At 40.0% G+C, this 21,954-nt stretch overlaps 1 protein-coding gene across 2 annotated transcripts; it reads left to right on the plus strand.

The window, feature by feature from the left end:
- The first annotated feature begins 521 nt into the window (after positions 1 to 521).
- LOC143024733 (uncharacterized) lies at positions 522 to 20,372 on the plus strand. 2 transcript variants are annotated; one of them, XM_076183819.1, is made up of 6 exons: positions 522 to 677; positions 12,247 to 12,507; positions 12,725 to 12,850; positions 13,714 to 13,806; positions 14,571 to 14,719; positions 19,077 to 20,372. In XM_076183819.1, exons 2-6 carry the CDS (start codon positions 12,262 to 12,264, stop codon positions 19,438 to 19,440), a joined length of 978 nt encoding a protein of 325 aa, XP_076039934.1. In that variant the 5' UTR covers positions 522 to 677; positions 12,247 to 12,261; the 3' UTR covers positions 19,441 to 20,372. The 2 variants fall into 2 exon arrangements, with proteins under 2 accessions (XP_076039934.1, XP_076039935.1); XM_076183820.1 differs by lacking the exon at positions 522 to 677 and adding an exon at positions 10,036 to 10,264.
- The last annotated feature ends 1,582 nt before the right edge of the window (positions 20,373 to 21,954 follow it).

The raw sequence follows: 21,954 nt of genomic DNA on the forward strand, positions 1-21,954 counted from the left end.
GAAGAGAAGGAGAATAAAAGGAGAAGGAGAAAAAAGAGAATGAGGAGAAAGAGAAGAAAGAGGAGGAGGAAGAGGAGGAGGATAAGAAGGAGAAGGAGAAAAAAGAGAATGAGGAGAAAGAGAAGAAAGAGGAGGAGGAAGAGGAGGAGGATAAGAAGGAGAAGAAAGAGGACAAGGAGAAGAAGAAGAAAGAGGAGGAAGACGAGGAAGAGAAACAGGAGGAAGAGGAGGAGGATTAGAAGAAGAAAGAGGACAAAGAAAAGGAGAAAAAAAGGAGGAGGAGGAGGAGGAAGAAAAGGAGGAAGAGAAGAAGGAGGAGGAGAAGAAGGAGGAGGAGAAGAAGAGGGAGGAGGAGGAGAAGGGGAGGAGGAGGAGAAAAAGGAGGAGACGAAGAAGTAGGAGGAGGTGGGCGTGAGGGTAAAGAAGGAGGAAGGAGGAAGGAATAAGGAAAGGTGGCAGGTGAGGTGAGGTGAGGGGAGGGGAGGGAAGGGACAGGAGGGTGATGGAGGGAGGCGGAGCAGGACAGGATAGAGTGTGGGGGAGTAGAGGAAGAGGAGGAGTGGGTCTGAGTGGCCATATAGAGGCACGAACGTCCGAAGATCCAACACTAGTCCGGTGGTTGTTACTTGATCGTGTGTTCTCCCCTCAGCCGCACAGCAACCGATCCACAAAACAAGGTAGGCACTGTCTTAGTCTTTCAGTACATTCTGGAGGAGGGGAAGGGGCGTCGCTACTAGGGTTGGGGGGAGGAAGGGGGCTTAGGGGGGACCACTCTCCCCTCCCCCCTTACCCGACAGACCTTCAGCTCTCCCACCAATTTGAAATTGTTCACTTTGAATCTAAATTGAGTAAGCACATTTGTGTATCAGAACAACTTGTTTCCCTCATACCTTGTTCTTTTTTTCTGTTCTCCTGTGTTCATTTATCATCTATATTTCTGCTGCCAATTGACTAGGGATTTATAGTCCTATTTGTTGTTATTTTGTTTATCTTGCTCACTGCAGTCCGGTATTTAGGACGTTGTGTCAAATGGTTTGCTGGATCAAATCAGATATTGGCACCAAAAATATCCTCATTGCCATTCAACCTATGTCACCTCAATCCGTATTTGGCTGCTGAGGGTAGACAGCGGTGGTGGTGGTAGGGTAGGGTTGTGGAATTTTTTTTTTTTTTTTTTTTGTTTTTTTTTTTTAGAACTATCACTCCCGCGGGCTTTGTTTGACCCCGTGCGGTGGTGTTTATGTAAGATCCACCATGTGGAGAGGAAGTGGAATAGCCTAGCTATTCAGAGGGGGATAGGGGGCAGTAGAAAAGAGAGGCTGCAGCTGTTAGAGGGGCAGCGGACGCTCTAGTAACTGACGGAGCTCATAGGGGCTTTGGAGGCGGCAGAGGCGGCTCACAAGACCTTCAGGGGGAGCCGGTGGTCCCCGTCTGAGGAAAGAGGTGGCGGGGCAATCGCTCAGGTAGTGGAGGAGGAGGTCGGCATTTTCTGCACGGCAGTGGTTGCACCGGCGGTCTTCCATGGTGCTCTGGGGATTAAGTTGCCAGAGGCAACGGTCCTCGAGACGCAGCCTGAAGAGCAGCTTTTCTATCCTTCTGGGAGTGGAGCGGGGGAGGACTAGAGGTTCATATGCTGTCACCTTTTTGTACCACCCCGCTCATGGGGAAATCTGCGCCTCCAGACTGTGTTGGAGGTGCCACTTGGTGCGTACTGGTGCCCTAGTTCTAAGTTGGAGCTGGCTCTTGCTGGGAGGGACCTGGACATCGACACTGGCGTGCTTGCGGGCTGCGGCAGCTGCTGCGTCTGCAAGGTCGTTTCCATGCGCACCGACGTGACTTGGCACCCAGTTGATGATGACATTCCGTCCAGCACAATGATATTGGTGAGGAGGTGGACATTATCTTCGGGCTCTGCCTGTTGCAAGCAGCTTCTCAGGTTCAGAGAGTCGGTGTGGATGACCACGGAATTGGAGTGGGATACAAGAACTTGTTCTAGGGCCCCCTGCATCGCCACGGCCTCGGTTTGAAGGCCGTGGCGATGCAGGGGGCCATAGAACATGCCCTTGTATCCCACTCCAATTCCGTGGTCATCCACACCGACTCTGGTGATATTTCTGTGTAGGAGGGGTGAGGTTGGCCGTCAAGACGAGGCGACAGATATGAATGGTAAAAGAAATGCGAAGTGTTAGAATCCGGGAGACGATGGGGGGTGATCTTTTCCGGTCTAGTGACGACGCGCAGTGACGCAAGAGCAGATGGTTACAACAGATTCCATGGCATAACACACACACACACACACTGTGGTTAGAGCTCTAACCTGCCACTACGAGGGTCCGGGTTCGACCCTCGCCCGGGGCTGAAATAATATCAGTATCGCAGCGCTGAGGGGTGTTACTCCAACTCTCGTGGGCGGGGAGTTGGGGGTGTGTGTGTGTGCAAGTTCATAGCATTACCCATAGATCGGACCTACGAGCTCTGAGCTCTCTTCCAGGAGGGAAATAGCTGTCGATCACGAGTCCAACACGTGATCCAAAGACCAAGTGAATCCAAAGACCAAGTGAACACACACACACACACACACACACACACACACACACACACACACACACACACACACACACACACACACACACACACACACACACACACACACACACACACACACACACACACACCTCGTAGCGCTGTTGTTAGAGTTCTCGCCTGCCACTACGGCGGTCCGGGTTCGATTCCCACCCTAAGCTGAAATAATTTCAGTATCGCTGCGCTGCGGGGTCTTACTCCAACTCTCGTGGGCAGGGAGTTGGGTGTGTGTGTGCGTGTAAGGTCACAGTATTACCCATACATCGGTCATACGAGCTCTGAGCTTTCATCCGGGAGGTTAATAACTGTCGATCACGAGTCCAACACGTGATCCAAAACCATAGAAAATCACAGAGAGAGAGAGAGAGAATTTTAGCCGCATTCTTCCAACGAAAAATTCGGAGTTCCAAACTGCACAACACCGTGACAACGAATGACCTCGTTGCAAAGGGTGCATACGGTCGATATTCGTCACGAATTTCCTAGCGCTCATGATCGTTCAATGTTAACTGTCCATCGTTGAAGTTTTGCTTAGAAGTGATTAAAAAAAATCATACTTCAGTGTTATTTCTAAGGGACATGGAGAATAAAGCAATGGTGGATTTACTCAAGGCTCTTGAGAAAACACGAATATATATGTATATATATACTTATATATATGTATATATAAGTATATATATACATATATATACTTATATATACACACACACACACACACACACACACATATACATATATGTATATATATATATATATATATAAATATATATATATATATATATATATATACTGTATATCAACCACAATTCACTTTAATTCTAAGCCATCAACGTCGAAGAACTCAATGGAGGAATACATGCAGACATTGATACGTAATCAAGCATATCTCTCTTTATAGCGCAATGGGCTAAGTCACTGTCACCTGTTACGTGTTGGCGGGGGTTCGAGTCCATAGCTTGACCACGTATCAATTTCAGCATGTATGCCTCTATCGAGTTCCTCGACGTTGATAGCTTAGAATTAAAATGAATTGTGGTTGATAAATGTAAATCTATTCATTGGGACCCATTCAGTGTTGTACACACACACACACTCACACACACACACACACAGACACACACACACACACACACACACATATATATATATATATATATATATATATATATATATATATATATATTTATATATATATATAATATCAACCCCATCTATACCTAAAAGAGTGACTCAAAGAGAAAACAAAATAAAATAACTGGTGGAAGGTAAGTTGAGAGTGGAGGATAGATGGAGAAAGAGGAAAAGGACAGAATATAGGGAGGTGCTTATAGTAAATTGCTTAAATGTGAAAGAAAAGGAGAAGTACAAGAAGAAGCTGAGAGAGGAGTGGGAGGGAGTGAAGAATAGAGTAGAACTAGGAGGGAGGAGGAACGGGGATGGTTCAATGGGAATGGTTTCCTTGTAAAGTGGAACTATACCGGGACTCCTCCAGTCCTCCGGCACTGTACCCTCTTTTAGACAAACACTAAACAACCTCACCAGCCAGTCCACCATCTATCCTGCACTTTCCTTTTACCTTCCACCAGAAAATTATCTGATATTCCCCCATTCTCTCCCCTTGGAACATGTACATCCAAAACTTCTCCTACTTTTCTGCGGTTACCACTATGTAGTCCATTAAAGCCCTCTCTACTACCTTTCCAACCACCACTCTCTCCCATGTGTACATATGCTTGACTTTCTTCCTAATCACCGTATTTGATATCATCAGCTGTCTTTCTAGACACATCTCCACCATCATCTCTCAATTACGATTTTTTTCCTGGAAATTCACACTTCCCAATCACTCCGTCTATTGGTTCATTTCCTACCCTAGCATTAAGATCTCCCAATACCACTACATTGATATTTCTCCCTAAACCCTTTATGCATTTATTTAAATCTATCTAAAAATCCTCCCTTTCTTCTACACTCTTCTCACTACTAGGCCCATATACACTTACAAAAACCCACATCTCCTTTACCAGTTTCACCTTTATCCACATTATCCTTGAAGAAACCTCCTTCAACTCCATCACACGTTTATATATCTCTTCACTTACTAATATAGCCACCCCTTTTTTCCCTCGTCCTCTCTTCACATCTGACAACCTCCCAACTACACTTCCAAACTCAAACTCGCCCCTCCCTTTCAACTTAGTTTCGCTCAATGCCAACACATCCATCTTTCTGTAATTTATTTGGTCTTCCTTGTTTCCTTCTGTATATGTTGGTACGATGTTGGCCTTTTTCCAGTCTTCTGGTATTTTTCCTTATTTAAGCGAACAACTTATCATATATATTTGCCTACCATTTCTTATTTTCACTCCTTTAGATCCAGTTTGCAATTCCATCTGGACCGTGCGAATTCCTGACATCAAGGCTTGTTATTTGATTCATTATTTGATCTCGTGTTGCTATTATTTCCCCCATAGAGGAAATTTCACTTCTCGCCCTTCTTCCCTGTGCTATACTTTTTCTCTAGTGAAAACCGATTTGAAACGTTTACTCACGACCTCAGCCATTTCTATATCTTCTGTGTATTCCATGCTCCCCTGGCGTAGTTTCTGTATATCTTGTTTGTTTTTCAGTTTACCGGTCACATATCTAGAATAGTTTTGGTTGATCCTTATATTTTTCTATAATGTCTTTTTCCTAATTTATTTTTCCTTCCCTGCGTATTTTTATATATTCATTCCTTTCTTTGATATATATTTGCTACTTTCTAGGATTTATTTATTTTGCCTCGCTGCACCCTCTGTTAAACCAGCACTTAATATATTTTTTTCCTGTTTTTGTCTTGGGTCATATATATGCACCCCTTCATTATAGATTTCCGCCAGAATTTTCCATTTTTCTTCCACTCGCGTCTCTTCGTGGTGGAAAATTTTCCCAATTCGCTTCTTGGAGAAAAAAAAAAAAAATCTTAAGTTTCGCCTGTGCGTGTGTCTGTGAGTAGGGCTGGAGGGGGTAGAGGAGGGGGGGGGGAGACTAAGGCTAACCAGGTCCCTTCTGTAGGCGAGACCTTCGTCTCCAGGGGAAAAGAACGAACAGAGGTTCTTCTGTGCCTCCTTCGGGAGAGGAAAGGTCTTTGTCCTCCTAACGTTCGCTTAGTTTGTCTAATGCAGGGCAAACGACAAATGCTTATTACCCGCTCATAAATTCATTTCTGTCAATTTTATATTTTACTGTAAGAAAAATAAAAAGACTAGGAGTAGAAAAAATGTTGCAAGATTGGAAATTGTCATTTCTTACATGTCCGTCCGTACATGTTCACTAGGACACAAACAGAATCGTTGTAAAAAAAAAAAAAAGTAAATGCAACTGAGTTGATAACACACACACACACACACATATTTAACTAATTCGTGGAACAAGATAAAAAGAAAGAGTACAGTCAGACAACGTAGGCGGATAAATTTGACAAATGGAAATACAGCGGATATAGCTATTTAACTCAACTGTGTAATTGCACACACACATATACACTGGCGCCTGTAATGTTCTTGGTTTTTGTAAATTATGTCATGGAAGACACTACCGACATAAATATATTAAGTCAGTTGACGACGCAATGATGAAGAGTTTCAACCGTTAAAAAAGATAGAACTTATAACTGGAGCTAAGTTTTGGAAATTAATTTCAATGCTAAGAATATACAAGTCTTTGAAATGAACTAAAAATCCAAAGAGGCCATCAAGGATTTGTTTAATGGTAAATGAAACAATAAGAACAATAAGAAATGGATGTGGGAGTATTGGTCACGGATAATTTGTCACCCGACAATTACATTAACAAAATTTTCGATGAGACTTTTAAAACATCAACGAACATCACATCTTACTTCATGGGCTGAGAAACGAAGGAAAAAGAAATGATCAGTTCTAAAGTGGAATATGCAGCAAAGTCGTGGTCACACAAACAATCGAACGACTGCAAAGAATAACAATCAAAATGGTAACTAAGCAGACAGAAAGTATACAAGAGTATGTTTTAAAAATCCTCATTAAAACATAGAAGAAAGAGATGAAATATTTGTTGTGTTAAGAAAAATGGACAAGCTATCCGAAGAATATCAACAGGCATAGTTTATCGTATAGACCAGGGGTTCTTAATTAACCTTTTTTCTCCAATTCCCCACTTTTTAGTGAGTCAACTCTCCATTTCCCACCACAGCATTGGTCTTTGACAAATTCGATTTTAACCCATGCAGTGTTTAGTACGTAAATATACAGTGCTGTCACTTTTACCCAAACATGACTTACAATACCTCATATATTGGTTGTTTTTGTTATTAAAACAGTCTGTAAATGGTTGTGATTTGTAAAGTAAGTCAACATTTGGATGTAATGTATTACATTTTGAAGCACTATCGATTATTTGTGGGTGGAAACAAATTCACGAAATGTGACAACAAGAAGACACCAGAAACAAACAAAAAGAAACAAAAATACATCGATTAAAAAAAAAAAAAAAAAAAAAAAAAGACTGGTTCTTCTGTCCAACCGGTCATTCCCCACTTGGCAACTCCGCCATTCACCACCAGTGGGGAATTCCCCACAGGTTAAAACCACTGGTATAGACACATCAACATTTAGTATAACTTAAATTAAAAGAAACTAATGGAATCAAGAAAGCATAAGAGAATTCAAAGCCTAGGTTGTCAGACGGAGACAAAGATATAGTAATTTACGAATGTGGCTCTTTTCCTATAAATAAGTTAGATAAATACAGGTACCAAAACATACAAACACGCGCGCGCGCAAACATTTTCAGCAACAGTGTACCTCCTCCAAGGTATAGGTCATCCTCCAATTCCACCCACACTCACCCACGCACATGAACACAAGGCTGCACTGTACCCAGGCATGAAGATGCTCTGGGTCAAAGCTCCCCTCCCTCCTCCTGTTTCAAGTGACGCTTCTCCTTACACAATCTTCCTTCTCTGCACAACACAGACTTCGCCGCTCTTTAAGTAACTAATTAATTAATTGAATAAGTAAATAAACCAATAAATTAATTAATTAATTTGTAATTAAGCAACAAGTAAATAAATCTATGAATAAATTTATATGGAAGAATAAAAGTATATCAGTAAATGATTGAATAAACAGATAAAAATTATGCAGTAAATTCACATATAGTAATCCGAATGTCATAAACAAGCAGGTCTTTCTAATGGAAATCTTCACTTCAGAAATCTCCAGGTCTCGAAATCTGGAAAATCCCATATGACATATGCACTTCCTATTACAGAAAAGATTTTTTTATTTTAGATACTCATTAGATTATATTCTCTAACTTCTGATTTCAATCATTCCTCTTTACTTCCTATCTTACGCCTACTCCTCTGCTCTTTTATGAAAGTTACTTAGTTTAAAGAGGGAGTTATCAATAAGCAAATAAGTCAACATATAGGCAATGAAATTAGATATAATATCATTATTCGAAAAGTGTGAATAATAAATCCAGAAAATTGAGTGGGGAAGAGAGAAATAAGGACATGCATTAACATAGAAGTAACTACACACTGCACTGTCAGTAAATTGCTCCTGGACTGACAGGATAGAGCAAGGTGAAGAATACATTTATTTATTCAAGTTATTAAGCACTACAGAAATCCAAGAAAACGGCCCAACAATACACACTTTACATTTATTATATCGAACTATGTGTTCTTGTCATTATTTGCACTTCATGTACATTGATTTATTGCCAAATAAAGTCTATCTATCTATCTATCTAATGCCTGACTCTTTTAAGTAAGACACGAGAGAGAGAAAAGTGATCTTCAGAAACGCTCTCATGACATCATATCGCGCCAGAACGGATGCGTGCTCGCCAACGGCCAACGACACTTGTCAATGGCGAAAATGCGTTGGCGTATAATTATTGTAATAATTACTTCCAAAATAATAATGATAATGATGATGATGATGAAAATATACTACTACTACTACTAGTATTACTACTATTACTACTATTATTACTACTATTACTGCTACTAATGCTACTGGTACTAATACTTTCATTAATAATGATGATGATAATAATAATGATAATAATAATAATAATAATAATAATAATAATGATAATGATAATGATAATAATAACAATAATAATAATAATAATCATAATAATATTAATGACAATAATAATAATAGTAATAATAATGATAATGATAATAGCAATAGTAATAATAATAATAATAATAATAATAATAATAATAATAATAATAATAATAATAATAATAATAATAATAATAATAATAATAATAATAATAATAATAATAATAATAATAATAATTACCCTGCCCGTTTTAGTACGTCACAGTTCCTAGCTTGACAAGCTTTCACTGATAGTGCATTCCATTATTATCACCCTTGAGTAAATGGACTGTGTGTGTTTGTGTGTTTTTGTGTGTGTGTGTGTGTGTGTGTGTGTGTGTGTGTGTGTGTGTGTGTGTGTGTGTGTGTGTGTGTGTGTGTGTGTGTGTGTGTGTGTGTGTGTGTGTGTGTGTGTGTGTGTGTGTGTGTGTGTGTGTTACCCACAGATAGGTCTGTATATGAATTCTGAGCTCTCAGTAGGGAGGGTAACATTTGTCAGTTACGATTATAGCACATGATCCAAGTGTGTGGTGGATAACGAACAAAATTATCTCGCAGATCTCTCCAGACTGTTGCTTGATTTGCGAGGGAATAGAGAAGAGAGAGGGAGAGAGAGAGGGGGGGGAGAGGAGTTCGGGCCCAGTCCGGGCACTAAATGCCAACCCCTCAAGGTTGCACCTCGGGAGAAATTGAGGACATTGATGAGTTCTGAAGATTGGTGGCGAGGGGAGTTGACCCACTCCGACGTCCCTTGCTGATGTTCATCATTGGTCCCAGCTAAGAGGTTGAGAAACCGTTATGAACATCTCTGTGATCACCTAGGGAGCCATCTAAAACACTCTCCTTGACAGAAAGGCCTCAGCCGATTGGACTCCCTGCTTTACAGGAAAGAGATTTATACAAGAAAGGGAAAGCAAATAAACGAAAAAAAATGAAAAATAAAAATGAAAGAAGAAGTAAAAGAAAAGAAAGGAAAGGCAAAACGAAAGAGAGAGAGCTTACGGACGTTGTACTGCTAATGGATGCCTGAGTACAGAGTTCCCCAGATCCTGTTTTCAACACCGGAATGACTCATTTTTTCTAGTAATTAATCTTCAGGAAAGGTGCCCTTGGGGAACCGCTGAGGGGGTTGGCCGACGACCACGGCCCGACGCGACGCCGTGTCAACGGCCTTGCCAAACGCGGGAATACTCAGTCACCTCACCTCATTTCCGGAGCCAGCTAATTCGGAAGACCCTATCGCGGTATCCCAAACTCTTCCGAGGCAGGCAGCCTGGTGGCTCTACATTCTCAAACAAACCTTCACCCTGAATGTACCTTTTCATATCGAAAATTATTAAAGAACTGGGTTGATAAAGTGACAACTGTTTCACAGGATCTCCACGAAAAGTGACACAGGATATCAAACTCAGAAACAGACCCCACACCAAAAACGTTGAACGGATTTAATTGAAAAACTTTGGGTAACAACTTGGCCTACACGCTGCCAGATTGCAGTTACTCAACTGATTGTGTCCCTGGAATTCTCCTGGTTGGTAAGTTGACCACGATTTGAGCCACATATATATTACCCTGGAAGCCACCAGTCAATTCTGTTCAACCGAGGAAAGCCCCCAAAGCAGTTAAGAAAGTCTGGACAAAGTACAGTACGTTGGAGATCCGTAGAGTTGAAGACCTGAATATTTCTATTAGGTTACGTGCTGATGAACGTGAGTACTTCGCATACATCACAGAAGTCGATATTGTCTTTCCTGTATTACTCGAGTTGCCAGAATGTATTTTATCTACGAGCAGGTCTTCATTCAGTCTTGTTCTTTTCCAGCAAACTGCGCCACATGAGTCTATCTTCTGTACATTTCTTAGAATAATATTTTGCATAAATAGATGAATAAATAAAAATTAAAATAGAATGATAAACTTTATTTCGGTCGCTTAACTGAAAACTAAATTTGAAAACTGGAGACGACGCTAACACGTTAAACGAATCATTGATACCTTTACAAATCTACCCAAAATAGAAATCTGATCCCCTTTTAACTTCTACACCTCTACTCCCGTAAATCTACTCTTTGCCATCTCTACGACTACCCTTCGGCGCGATATTGTCCTCTAGGATAGAAGCGCTGAGTACCACACGAAATGCTAACTATACTTTTATATCGTGATGCTGAAACCATAGTTTTATATCTGTAATGATCACAATCCCATAGAGAGCTCTTTCGCCAGACAATAGACCTATCTCATACATGTTCTGTATATTAAGGTCAAACCTAACAAACAATATTTTCCATTAAATAATCAATTATTGCCATGAGTTTTGCGGACTGAAAACCCGCAGCCCCACGGCAGATGACAACTGTCCTTAGGCTTTGTCATAGATCTCTCTGGGTGGAAACTTTGGACTGATATTTGATTTGACGTGTGACTGTTTATGTCACCAGCTGAGGAGGAGAGAGAAGTCGCCGGTTGCCAGGCCTTCTCGTGTTTAAAGACCAGAATGCACAATGGGAGAGAATTTTTCAGAACTGCAAGCAGAGTAAATAAATGAAAAAAAAACACTGCCAACCATTCCCACGAAATATATTTGCTGTCAAACTTGAATTTAGGCGACAAAAACGCTATTTTTCGACTGAATAAATCGTCTGCATTTCGATAAGTTTCGGTTGTCGTCGTGAATCTCCGGAAGTGTGACGTACGAGTATGAGTAGCCAATCATCGCTATTCACACGCCATTGTTAAACATTGATTCTATTGAATAGCTGTGAGAAATTTTAGACCATAATCCATTAAGTTTTCTCAGTTATTCTGTAGATTCACTGTTTAACAATGACGTGTGAATAGCGATGTTTGGCTACTCATACGTCACACTTCCAAAGATTGCCGACGATAGCCGAAACTTTTACCGAATTACAGACGATTTATTGTTGAAAATAGTGTTTTTGTTGCCTTAATTCAAGTTTAATAGCAAAAATATATTTCGTGGGAATGACCGGGAATGTTTTTTATCTAATCTACTTGGAGTTCTGAAAAAGTGTCTCCCATTTTGCATTCTGACCTTTAAACGTAGAATAAGTGCAAACGAAGCAGACACAAAGCGGTCTTGGGACCAGTCCGAATGTAGAGTGTCAGCCCCTCGGGGCTGCACCTTCAAATGGATATGAGGGAGTTGATGGGGTTTGGTGGAGATTGGCAGGGAAAATACTTTCTTTCACGTCCTTCTTGCAGGACCACCTCGTGCAGAGGTGCTTGTCGTCTATCTAAAAAAGTACCCAAACGTTTTTGTTGTATGTCTCATATTACCATTAGCTATGCCGAAACCGACCATGGCACTATAATTGACTACGGGGATAGGTTATCATGATTAGGGAACAGTACTGGAACAATTCGAATATATTTGTCTTCCCTTGGTGCTTTGCCTGAGACACCTCCTCTTCCAAACCAAGAGACCGTGGCACCTTCTCTCTTTAACAAGATCCTGACCACAACCTAAGAATAACACCCTTTCCCACCTCCTCAGGCAAGGACAAGCATCATGACGTTCTGCACTGCAAAACAACTCATGGGCGTGGCCCTCGTCGTTGTGGCCCTCTGGTCCACAACAGCTGCCGTGGTCACCAGAAACAGTTACGTGGCTCCCCAAGAGCCAAATCGGAGACCGCCCCAGGAGCGTCATCATGGTGCCTGGGCGGCTTGCGAGCCAGCCGTGTGCCACCAGATTCAGACTCAAGCCGAAGGCCTCGATAAGATCAAGACCCTGAGGAACTTCGTCACGGAGACGGTAAGTTCCTCGTTGAGAGAACGGGAAGAAAGAAATAGTTGAGTGAAGCACTTAGAAAGGGATACTTGGAGGCTATGCTTGGGGAGTTTACTCAGAGATGTTGAAAATCTTGTTGTTGAAATCAGAGGTGAAAGTGCATCGTACAGGTTCCTTTCACTGTGTAGGATCCTGTGATGTACATCTTGTGGAGCTGCTCATTATTGAACGTTTGTTGCAGCTGATGTTACTGGATTCGTTGGTGACAACACTGGACATGGAGCTGGTAGAGACGGGATCGTCGCTCCGAGAGTTCATAGGACCTCGATGTCCGACCTCTCACTCTATACTGGACCGAGTGGCCACGGTGAGTTGTATCCACAAGGGAATTAATATAATACACTGGAGGTTCTCAACTTCTTTGTTCACTGCAGGACCCTTTTCGCTATATGTCAAAAGGTCTCTCTCACAAAGAACATAAGAATGGAGGAGACTGCAAGAGACCATAAGGCCTACACTAGGCAGTTCCATGTCCCTTACCACCTGTCATCTCTATCCATAAATTGATCTAATCTTCTTTTAAAACAATAATTTGTTTCAGCATTCACTACATAGCTACTAAATCTATTCCATTCATTAATCAGTTGGTAAACCAGTTCTAGTCTATTTCATTCACACACATACACACGGTCATACGAGCTCTGAGCTCTCTTCCAGGAGGGAAATAGCTGTCGATCAGAAGTCCAACACGTGATCCAAGACCATGGTGAATCACACACACACATTTATGAATTTGTATTACTCAAAAAAGTGAAACATTTACCTTTATTGCTCATCTACTCTTAAAACCTAACATGACAAAATATGATGTCCTGAAGATTAGGTAGATTGTAGAATCTGTAGAGTTCCAGTTTGTAGAAAGATAATTATCCCAATAGTTTGAATCTATGACCCCAATCCATCTTTGAAACCTGACCCCCCCCCCCCCCCGCCTGAATGGAAAACGCTGATACAGAAACCAATCTGTTCCTCAGAATCAGTGCCTTGCCACTGAGCATACAGTCAGTATCTGTGTTATTTCACCTGTTTTCCAGTGCTCATGATGTCTATGAACAATGTTAAACCCCGGATTACCGTCATGCTTATGACAATTTATGCTAGTTCATGCTGCAGTGAAGCTTTCAAAACCCCTTTTTCTGTCTCACTATCAACCAAACCTTCCATCGCCAGAGTGACATTTCCGTGGACCGGGACAACTTCATAGGTCAGGATGGAATCGACATACACGTGGGGGACCTGGAAGTAGATACCACAGGTAGTGGGGTAAGTAGTCTTGTTCTCAGTAGGACCTAGAGATCTGTCGATGTTCTGGGTACTTGGCTCAAGAGCGGATCTTCAGGAGCTCTCAACTTGATGACCTGACAAATTCCTCTCTTCGCCTCCGCTCATCCATTCCCTCTACCCTCTAGTCTGCTCCTGTTCCCGACGTTGGGAGTGACATTTCACTCCCCCCTCCAAAAAAAAAAAAAAAAAAAAAAAAAAAAAAAAAAAAAAAAAAAAAAAAAAAAAAAAAAAAAAAAAAAAAAAAAACACGCCCCCTCCCTCCCCTCATCCGCTTCCTTCCCTTCAAGCAACACCTTGTCCAGGACCTTTCCGTCCTATTTTGGCGTCCTTTCTTTTTACCCTGTTTGATCTTTAAATGAATGCATGTGCAGGCTACTTACTCTATACATAAAACGGTGTGTCCATATATACAGTGTGTATGTATATATATATATATATATATATATGTGTGCATATGTATATATAATATATATATATATATATATATATATATATATATATTATACATATATATATATATATATATATATATATATATATATATATATATATATATATATATATATATATATATATATATACATATATACATGTGTGTGAATGTCCTCATTTTAAGTCTGTCTAGCCATGGACCAATGATCCGCCGCATTTTTTTCCCTCGACGAACAACCCTTCCATTTTCCAGTCGGAATAATTCCCGTCGGGCTTTCATCTCATCTGACTAAACATGCTGGACCTTGCAGGGCCTGGAGCAGTCGCGAGAGCAGGGTCATCAGCTTAACCAAGAGCACACAAGCCAACAGCAGCAGCAGCAGCAGCAGCAGCAGCAGCATCAGGATAAAGAAAAGCATGCAGAACATCACTACGGATATGAGCAGTCCAAGGAACATGGGTAAGATCGATGAATCTAGTTTCACGCCAAGTTTTGACAAAAATGCCCCTCAATCTGCTATTTTAAGTCCACTATTGAACAAAGGGCTCTCTCGTACCATTCCAGGACTGGCATGACTACACCAACATCTGCCACTTTATTCCTGCAATCCTCTTTATCTTGTTTCTCCACCTGTTGTCTGGTCTTCCTCTTGCACGCTTCCCACCTCGTGGCGTCCACTCAGTAACACACTTGCTCCATCGTTCATCAGACGTTCGCTCTAAATTATCTGCCCGATTCCACTTACTCTCTTTTACCACCTCCACAAAATATTTCACTCTATTCTGCTGTTCTCTCACCCAACTTGCATCTCTTTCGGTCTCTTAGCATTATTCCCATCATTGACCTCTTCATTCTCCTGTGTATTCCTTAGCTTTGTCTCTATCGCCTTCGTCAGTTTTCAAGTCTCACACCTGTATATAATGGCTGGCACTCTACACTAAATTTGTGTTTCCAGTATAGGGGTAGAGGGCCTCTCATAATCTTATGTTCACCATCATCTCTCATCTAATTGTAATACACCCTTTTATTTCATTATCATGATCTTTAGTCGTTTTTACCACCTGGGTGGTAACCATCTTGTCGCTGCATCATATTTTCTTCCTTCGGACTTCACTCAGTCTCACTTGATGTTTTCCAGTTCTTCCATTAGACTCTCCAGCCTGTGGTCTTCTGAGAGGACTCTCATGTCGTAAGCGTAGATCTTCAATTTCTTCATGCTATGTAATGTCTAAGACTTCGATCTGCATGGACAGTGCTTATATTCTGTGGCACACTGCCCATAAGTACACAAGGCAATGCAATTGGGCCTATCAGGTGAATAAGATTGCCTGACAGAATGAAGACTACGCATACAAGTCAAATTAATTCTGCTTCACCATGTGGGAGGGGGGGGGGCAAAGATGAGATCTATCTCTGCCATCTTCTGTCGGATAACCTCCAGGGTCCTGTAGTAGGTAGCTGCCCTCTTGTCCTGAGGAAGTAGACAAAAGGAGTCACGTGGTCCCTGAAGTCCCCATGTATGGTGAAGATCTGCTTGCTGATCCTGGGGCAAGCTTTGAAAATGCCGTTCATGAAGACAGTCGAATATCTGGCAAAAGAGAAGTAGGTTGTCTTGGGTAGAAAAGATGATGACATGGTTGGTTTTGGTAGATGGGGAGGGTTCTCCGTTTGCAGTCAGTGACCAGTTATCTGGAAAAGAGGCATCAGCCAGGCTCTGTGGAATAGGAGAGTAGTTGTTCTCTCCTTGCTCTGTATATGGAAGCCTTCACTGATTGGAAGAAATAAAGCACGGTGGAACCAGTCTCCTCAGTGATCTTGCTGGTAACATACTTCTTACAGACCTGGGGGAGAGGACTTCCACTGCTCTCTGTGCCAGATCCCTTACATCAACATGGGAGCGGCACTGTCTTGCTCTTTCCTCATCTGGAATGTGTTTGTTCGAGGCCCCTCCTACTTCTGTGTAGTCTTCCTGTCACTAATCACCCATAAGAATACCTAATTAAATCCAACAGGAAATAAAAACTTAAAATAAAAATGTGGCTTCTTATAGTATTCTTACTTGATTTTCTTCCAGCTGTGTCTATGGCTTCTTACTTGTATTTGTTTGCTGATGATATTGTTTTATATGATAGAAATACAATATGCTTGAAAATTTGTAAAAACATAAGCATATATGTTATAAAATACATTATATGAACACATAAATAACTATTCTATACAACTGTGAGACAGACTATGAATATGATTCAGTTTTAACGCTGCCCTCGCAACTCTTGTCTCTCTCACATGCCATTAAACTTGTCAAGAATAGCCCATGCCCATTTCCATTTTACAATACTTTACAAATATATAGAGGCATTATTCGTGTGTTATTAGCCTGTTTGATTAGGTTCGCTATTATGGGCTATCGCGACCTAGATACTTGCTACTACGAGACCCGTTATAAAGGCCATCCTTTGGAACTGTCACCTATTCCCGGATTCCTTGCTAAGTTACGGGGTTTTGAGAGAGGGAATATATATATGTGTGTGTGTGTATATATATATATATATATATATATATATATATATATATATATATATATATATATATATATATATATATATATAAAACTGAAGCCATACATTGTGCACGCAATAAGCCGTTAGTTGGGATGATGTAATATATTTCAAGAAAACACAAAATGATGAGTGGCCATAGCAAAAATAAGAAGTAAAATTTTCTTCTTTTTGTGAAAATCCTGATATGCGAATTTTACCAACTTACCCCAGGGTTGTGGCCTATGAATGCAAAGTGCATTATGTAGTGAGAAATGAGTACATCACCATAGTGAAATGTGGTAACCAATTGCAACACCTTTAAGTTATTAAATTATATGATTAGATTAAGTATTTCAGCTACTAAATCTATCCGAAGGAAATTATACTCCTACTTCTGGAACATTCAAAAGTATTAAATTTACCACTTCCGCCAGGCATTTTCTACTGCATTTTTTTTCTGCTGCAAGATTTTGTAAACATTATAAAGATATTTTTAGTTTGCTAACCCGTTATGAAAACATAATTATTTACCATGAAACAGAATGATCAAATTGAGTCAATTCGATTTGTCTACATTCTACTGTGACAGCCTGACCCCGCCCATACAAAATAGGTACCACAAATTTTAAGAATTATTTGATATTAGGTTGGATTCAAAGACCACCACTGACACGTATTCTTGTCTTGGGCAGATCAAGGTTTCCGAGTTTTTTTCATCATCTCTTCATCCATATTTAGCCACTTTATTCTTCTGCAGTAGACTCTCCTACAATCCTGCTGACTTGTCTGTCAGGTGACAGGTTGTCTTTATCAACACTGCCAAATCTCAAATCTTTCTCTTCTTTTGCTTTTGTAATGAATTTACATAAAGATGGCCCTTTTGTAGATATCACCTATTTCCCGTACTTTGCATTATTTGGTTTTGAAATAAATTTTCCATTCATAGCTCCATGACCTTGTGCAAATAGTATCTAGATCTCTTTTCTAATAGCCTACAGTCCTCTTTGTTTTTCAGTCTTTGCATGATTTTTGCATCTTCTGCAAACATGTTGTATCTTCCATGTCACTGACTTAAATAAGAAACATTACTGTTGCATTGAACCTTGCAAAACTGCTGTTCATCCTGACGTCTTATCTTTCACTATTGTCCTCGTGTAGATTTCCTTTAAAAAAAAACCTTGTATCCATTCAATTAGTTTGCCTCTTGGCCCTCATATATACTCCAATTTCCATAAAGTCGGTTGTTTGGTACTTGTCAAAAGCCTTCTCTAGCTTGAGGTGCACACCCAGCCTTTCCTCTCTTGCAGCACATTCTTGAAGAAAAACTTGAAAGGTTTGACACACACGACATTCCAGACCTAAAGCCAGACTGACTGTCTGTCAGAATGTTCATCTCTTCAAGATATTTGAACCAAATGACCTTTCACATAATTTCATTATTATGGTGGTCAGTATTGACCTGTAATTTAAAGGTGTTTTCTTTCTTCCACCTTTGTGAAATGGTACATTAGCCCTTTTCCAATTATGCAGCACTATTACTTCATGTAATGAACATACAATAAGTGTGAATTTTGTCTGCCAGTTGTTCCCTACATTCTTATGTATCTAGTTTAAGATCCTATGCTGAAGTTTTTCTCACATCCAATGATCCCAAAGATTGACCACTTCCCTTGCTGCTACATTTTTATCTTCTAAACTGAATTTTCACTCATCTGTCTTTCCTCTAAAAACCTCTCCTGATTGGAAATAGCTTGGAAACTTTCATTCATTGTTTCAGCCTAAGCTGAGGCCTCCTCAAAAACCTCATCACCCACTATTAGCTTGGTGATGTCTTCCTTGCATCTGAATTTATCATTGATAAGCCCTGTACAAGTTTCAATTTACCTACAACACTCCTTTCAAAACTACTTTCCTCCTACCTGTGAATTCTAGTATATGTACATATGGGAAAATAACATTTCTCAGCTGTGAATATGTTGGGGTATTGCATCTAGTGTGTATGATACAAGGTGGTTTGGAAAGAAGATTTATCTCTTGAACTAAGAAATGGAAAGAAGATGAAGGTATTGGTGTTGATTCTTCTAAAACAAGGTGTAATGATATTGTTATGTAAAAGTGATAAAATAGGTTGTTGCAAGGGGTCAAACAGGTGGGGCAGTAAAGTAAAATGTGATGTAGTAAAGGTAGCACCAGTATATTCCATCAATATTATCAAACATGACTCGTTCTGTGTATAAAAAATATAATCTTGTTTCATTTTGGTTTAAAAATTCTAGGATTGCTAAAAGTAGCAAAGAGCATTCCACATCAGCCAGCAGCAACAGCAGCAGCAGCAGCAGCAGTAGTAGCAGCAGTAGTGGCAGCAACATGAAATTTCAACAGAGTTCTCACTCAACATCTGGTGATGGTAAATCACTGTCATCACAATCAACTCATTCAAGTATTCATGAAGGAAGCAGCAGTAGTCAAATTCAAACTTCTGTTGGGGGAGCAAAAGGTGATACTATTAAAATTGGCAGAGGCTGTCGAGGGGTTAAGAAATGGTCCCCTAATTGGGTTCCGGGGATAAACTCCTGGTGTGAAGTAAACTGTTCACAAGGTTACTGTCCAGAAACTCACTGTGTTTGTGACCCATACTAAAGAATACAATATTCTTGTAATCACCAAATCTTGTGAACTTAAAAGCAAGAGAGCACATAGAAAGCTACCACAAGTTTAAAATGTTGATGAATAAACTTTATGGGCATGAAGACATGCTATATATTATTAGGCATTCATGATCTTGTAGTATTATCTGTTACTGTGGTGAATATATGAAAACTACAAGGTCTCAAATTGGTAGAAGTACTTAGTCCACCGAGGTAGTTAATCATAGCCTGTCACAGCTGTAGACACCCCCTTCCCACCTTAGTAAGAAATTTTAAGGGAAATTCTGAGCATCAGGGTGTGTTACTCTCTGCCACACAGGCATGGGCCACCCTCATCCAGATGGCTTTTGTGTCGAGTTGAAATGTGGATGTGGTAGGAAGATGTTAGATAAAACATCAGGTGAGTCTGACAAGGTGCACATGTATGTTTAAGTGAAACCCATTTTTATCTACCTATGGGGATTTGAACTTGGGTCACAAGCACACAAACTGAGAGCACTGGCCAACTGGGGTTCTCATTTGGGATGAAATACTAATAATATTCTATGGGAAATTATTCACTGCATCCACTGAAATAGGAATCAATGTATGTATGTATGTGTGTATATATATATATATATATATATATATATATATATATATATATATATATAATGCATATATTTGGGGGAAAAATGTAGGAAAGCATGAAAAATTCCAGTTTATTGACATCTTGCTCTTTTGGGAAAAAGCCACCTCCCTTTTTGGCTGGAACAATGTTAGCTAAACAATCTATGTATTCAAAGAAAAAGTGTACCTATAAATATTCACTATAGAAGATGAACACATGTCTTATCACGACTTATTTTTGTATATTATCTCATTTTGAAATATTTCCTTGTCCACGACTGTACAGTTTACAAAATAAATCATGGTCATTTTAAACCCTGCCTTTACAGAAACCCATTAGTGGTACTTCAAAGAAATTCTCCTTTTCCAACTCCTTTGTGCCATCTATTAACATAAAACCAGGAAAGTGGTGTGGACAGGACATATTCAGAAACTATAGCATAGACACTTTCACTATAGAATGGAAGCTTTGGCATTCCATGCTACGTACATAAGGGCAGCTTTGGAGACCTGAACACTCTTGGTAAACACGAAAATTCTATATTTACCTCAATGCAAATTACTTCTTCAAACATTATTTGTTGTTCAATATCTTAAAACTGTCTTTGACAGAACCAATTTAAAGCAGCATAATTCACCTTCTCAACAGCTTGTTTCAAATTTACCATCACTAAAAGGTTGAAGAAAAATAAAATCTCAATCCCTAAAAATCTTAAAAAAATATATATAAATAAATTAAAATAAAAAATAAGATAAATAATTTTCACTGTATGTATGCAATATCATGTGTAAAGATTTATAAATCACAGAAGTGTTGTGTAGGCCTGTGCCTGCTTGGATCTACTTGCCAAGAAAAGTAGTTATTCTACAAGTGCAAAATGCAAGAGGATAAAGGTAAAGCAAGTCTTGTCATAGATGAACAAGTTTTTCTTTCAACTTGTTGTGCCATTACCCACAAAGCTAGTTGGCAAGGCATGAACAAGCTAAAAATTATCAATCTTGATCTCTATTCCATTTGACCTTAGAGGCATGATATTTTTATCAAGAGCACAAATCCCTGCTACTAATACCACTGCAGTCATATGTAACCATATGCATGGCCCTTTACAAAAGCATTACCTAATTTAACACAAAGTGAAGATGGGACATAACAAACAAGACAAAAAGTATGGGTAGGGTATCAAACAGTAAGACTACAGTACTAACAGTTTAGAAGGATATCAAACAATATGAAAGGGAAGAAAATGAACATCATGTGAGACTGAAAGGGTAGCGTGAAAAATAAAAATGCAACATAAAAGCAAAATGATACACATTCACTGACAGAATGCAGGAAAGGTGCTAAGCATAAACACAAATGCTGGTGCTAGGCACTGAATAAAACAAGACAAGGTAGGTGTATCAAAATTTATTATGGATCCTATTGACACATACAGTAACCAACAACACTGACAAAGTGCCATTTGATGAAGGCAAGTAAAAGAATAAGGTTTGCTCTGCATCCCAATCAGCAGCTTTACTGCCCAATCATACCTAAACCTCTCTATATTGACTCATTCATACCACAGCCTCTCTGTCTTCTTAACTGCACCAAAACCTATTTATATCTGACCAATTACACCATAAACTCACCTAAAACCATTCAACCATCATGGCCTCAACATTTCCACCTCCATGTGCACCTGAAACCTTCAATCAATTATTGCCTCGAATTTCATTAAGTGGTAAACCCACAGCCCCATATTGGCCGGCAACAGTCCTCAGAACCTCCTAAAAACCTCAGGGAAGAAACTTTGGACTTTGTGCTGTATCAGAGTGGGACCGTTTCTATGTCACTGGCTTAAAGTGGTAGGGAGAAAAGAGCAGTTGCTGGTTGTCAGCTTTCCATGAGTGAAAA

Source organism: Oratosquilla oratoria, chromosome 4 (assembly GCF_046742065.1).
Source record: "Oratosquilla oratoria isolate Oo_2021 chromosome 4, ASM4674206v1, whole genome shotgun sequence".
Lineage (NCBI taxonomy): Eukaryota > Metazoa > Arthropoda > Malacostraca > Stomatopoda > Squillidae > Oratosquilla > Oratosquilla oratoria.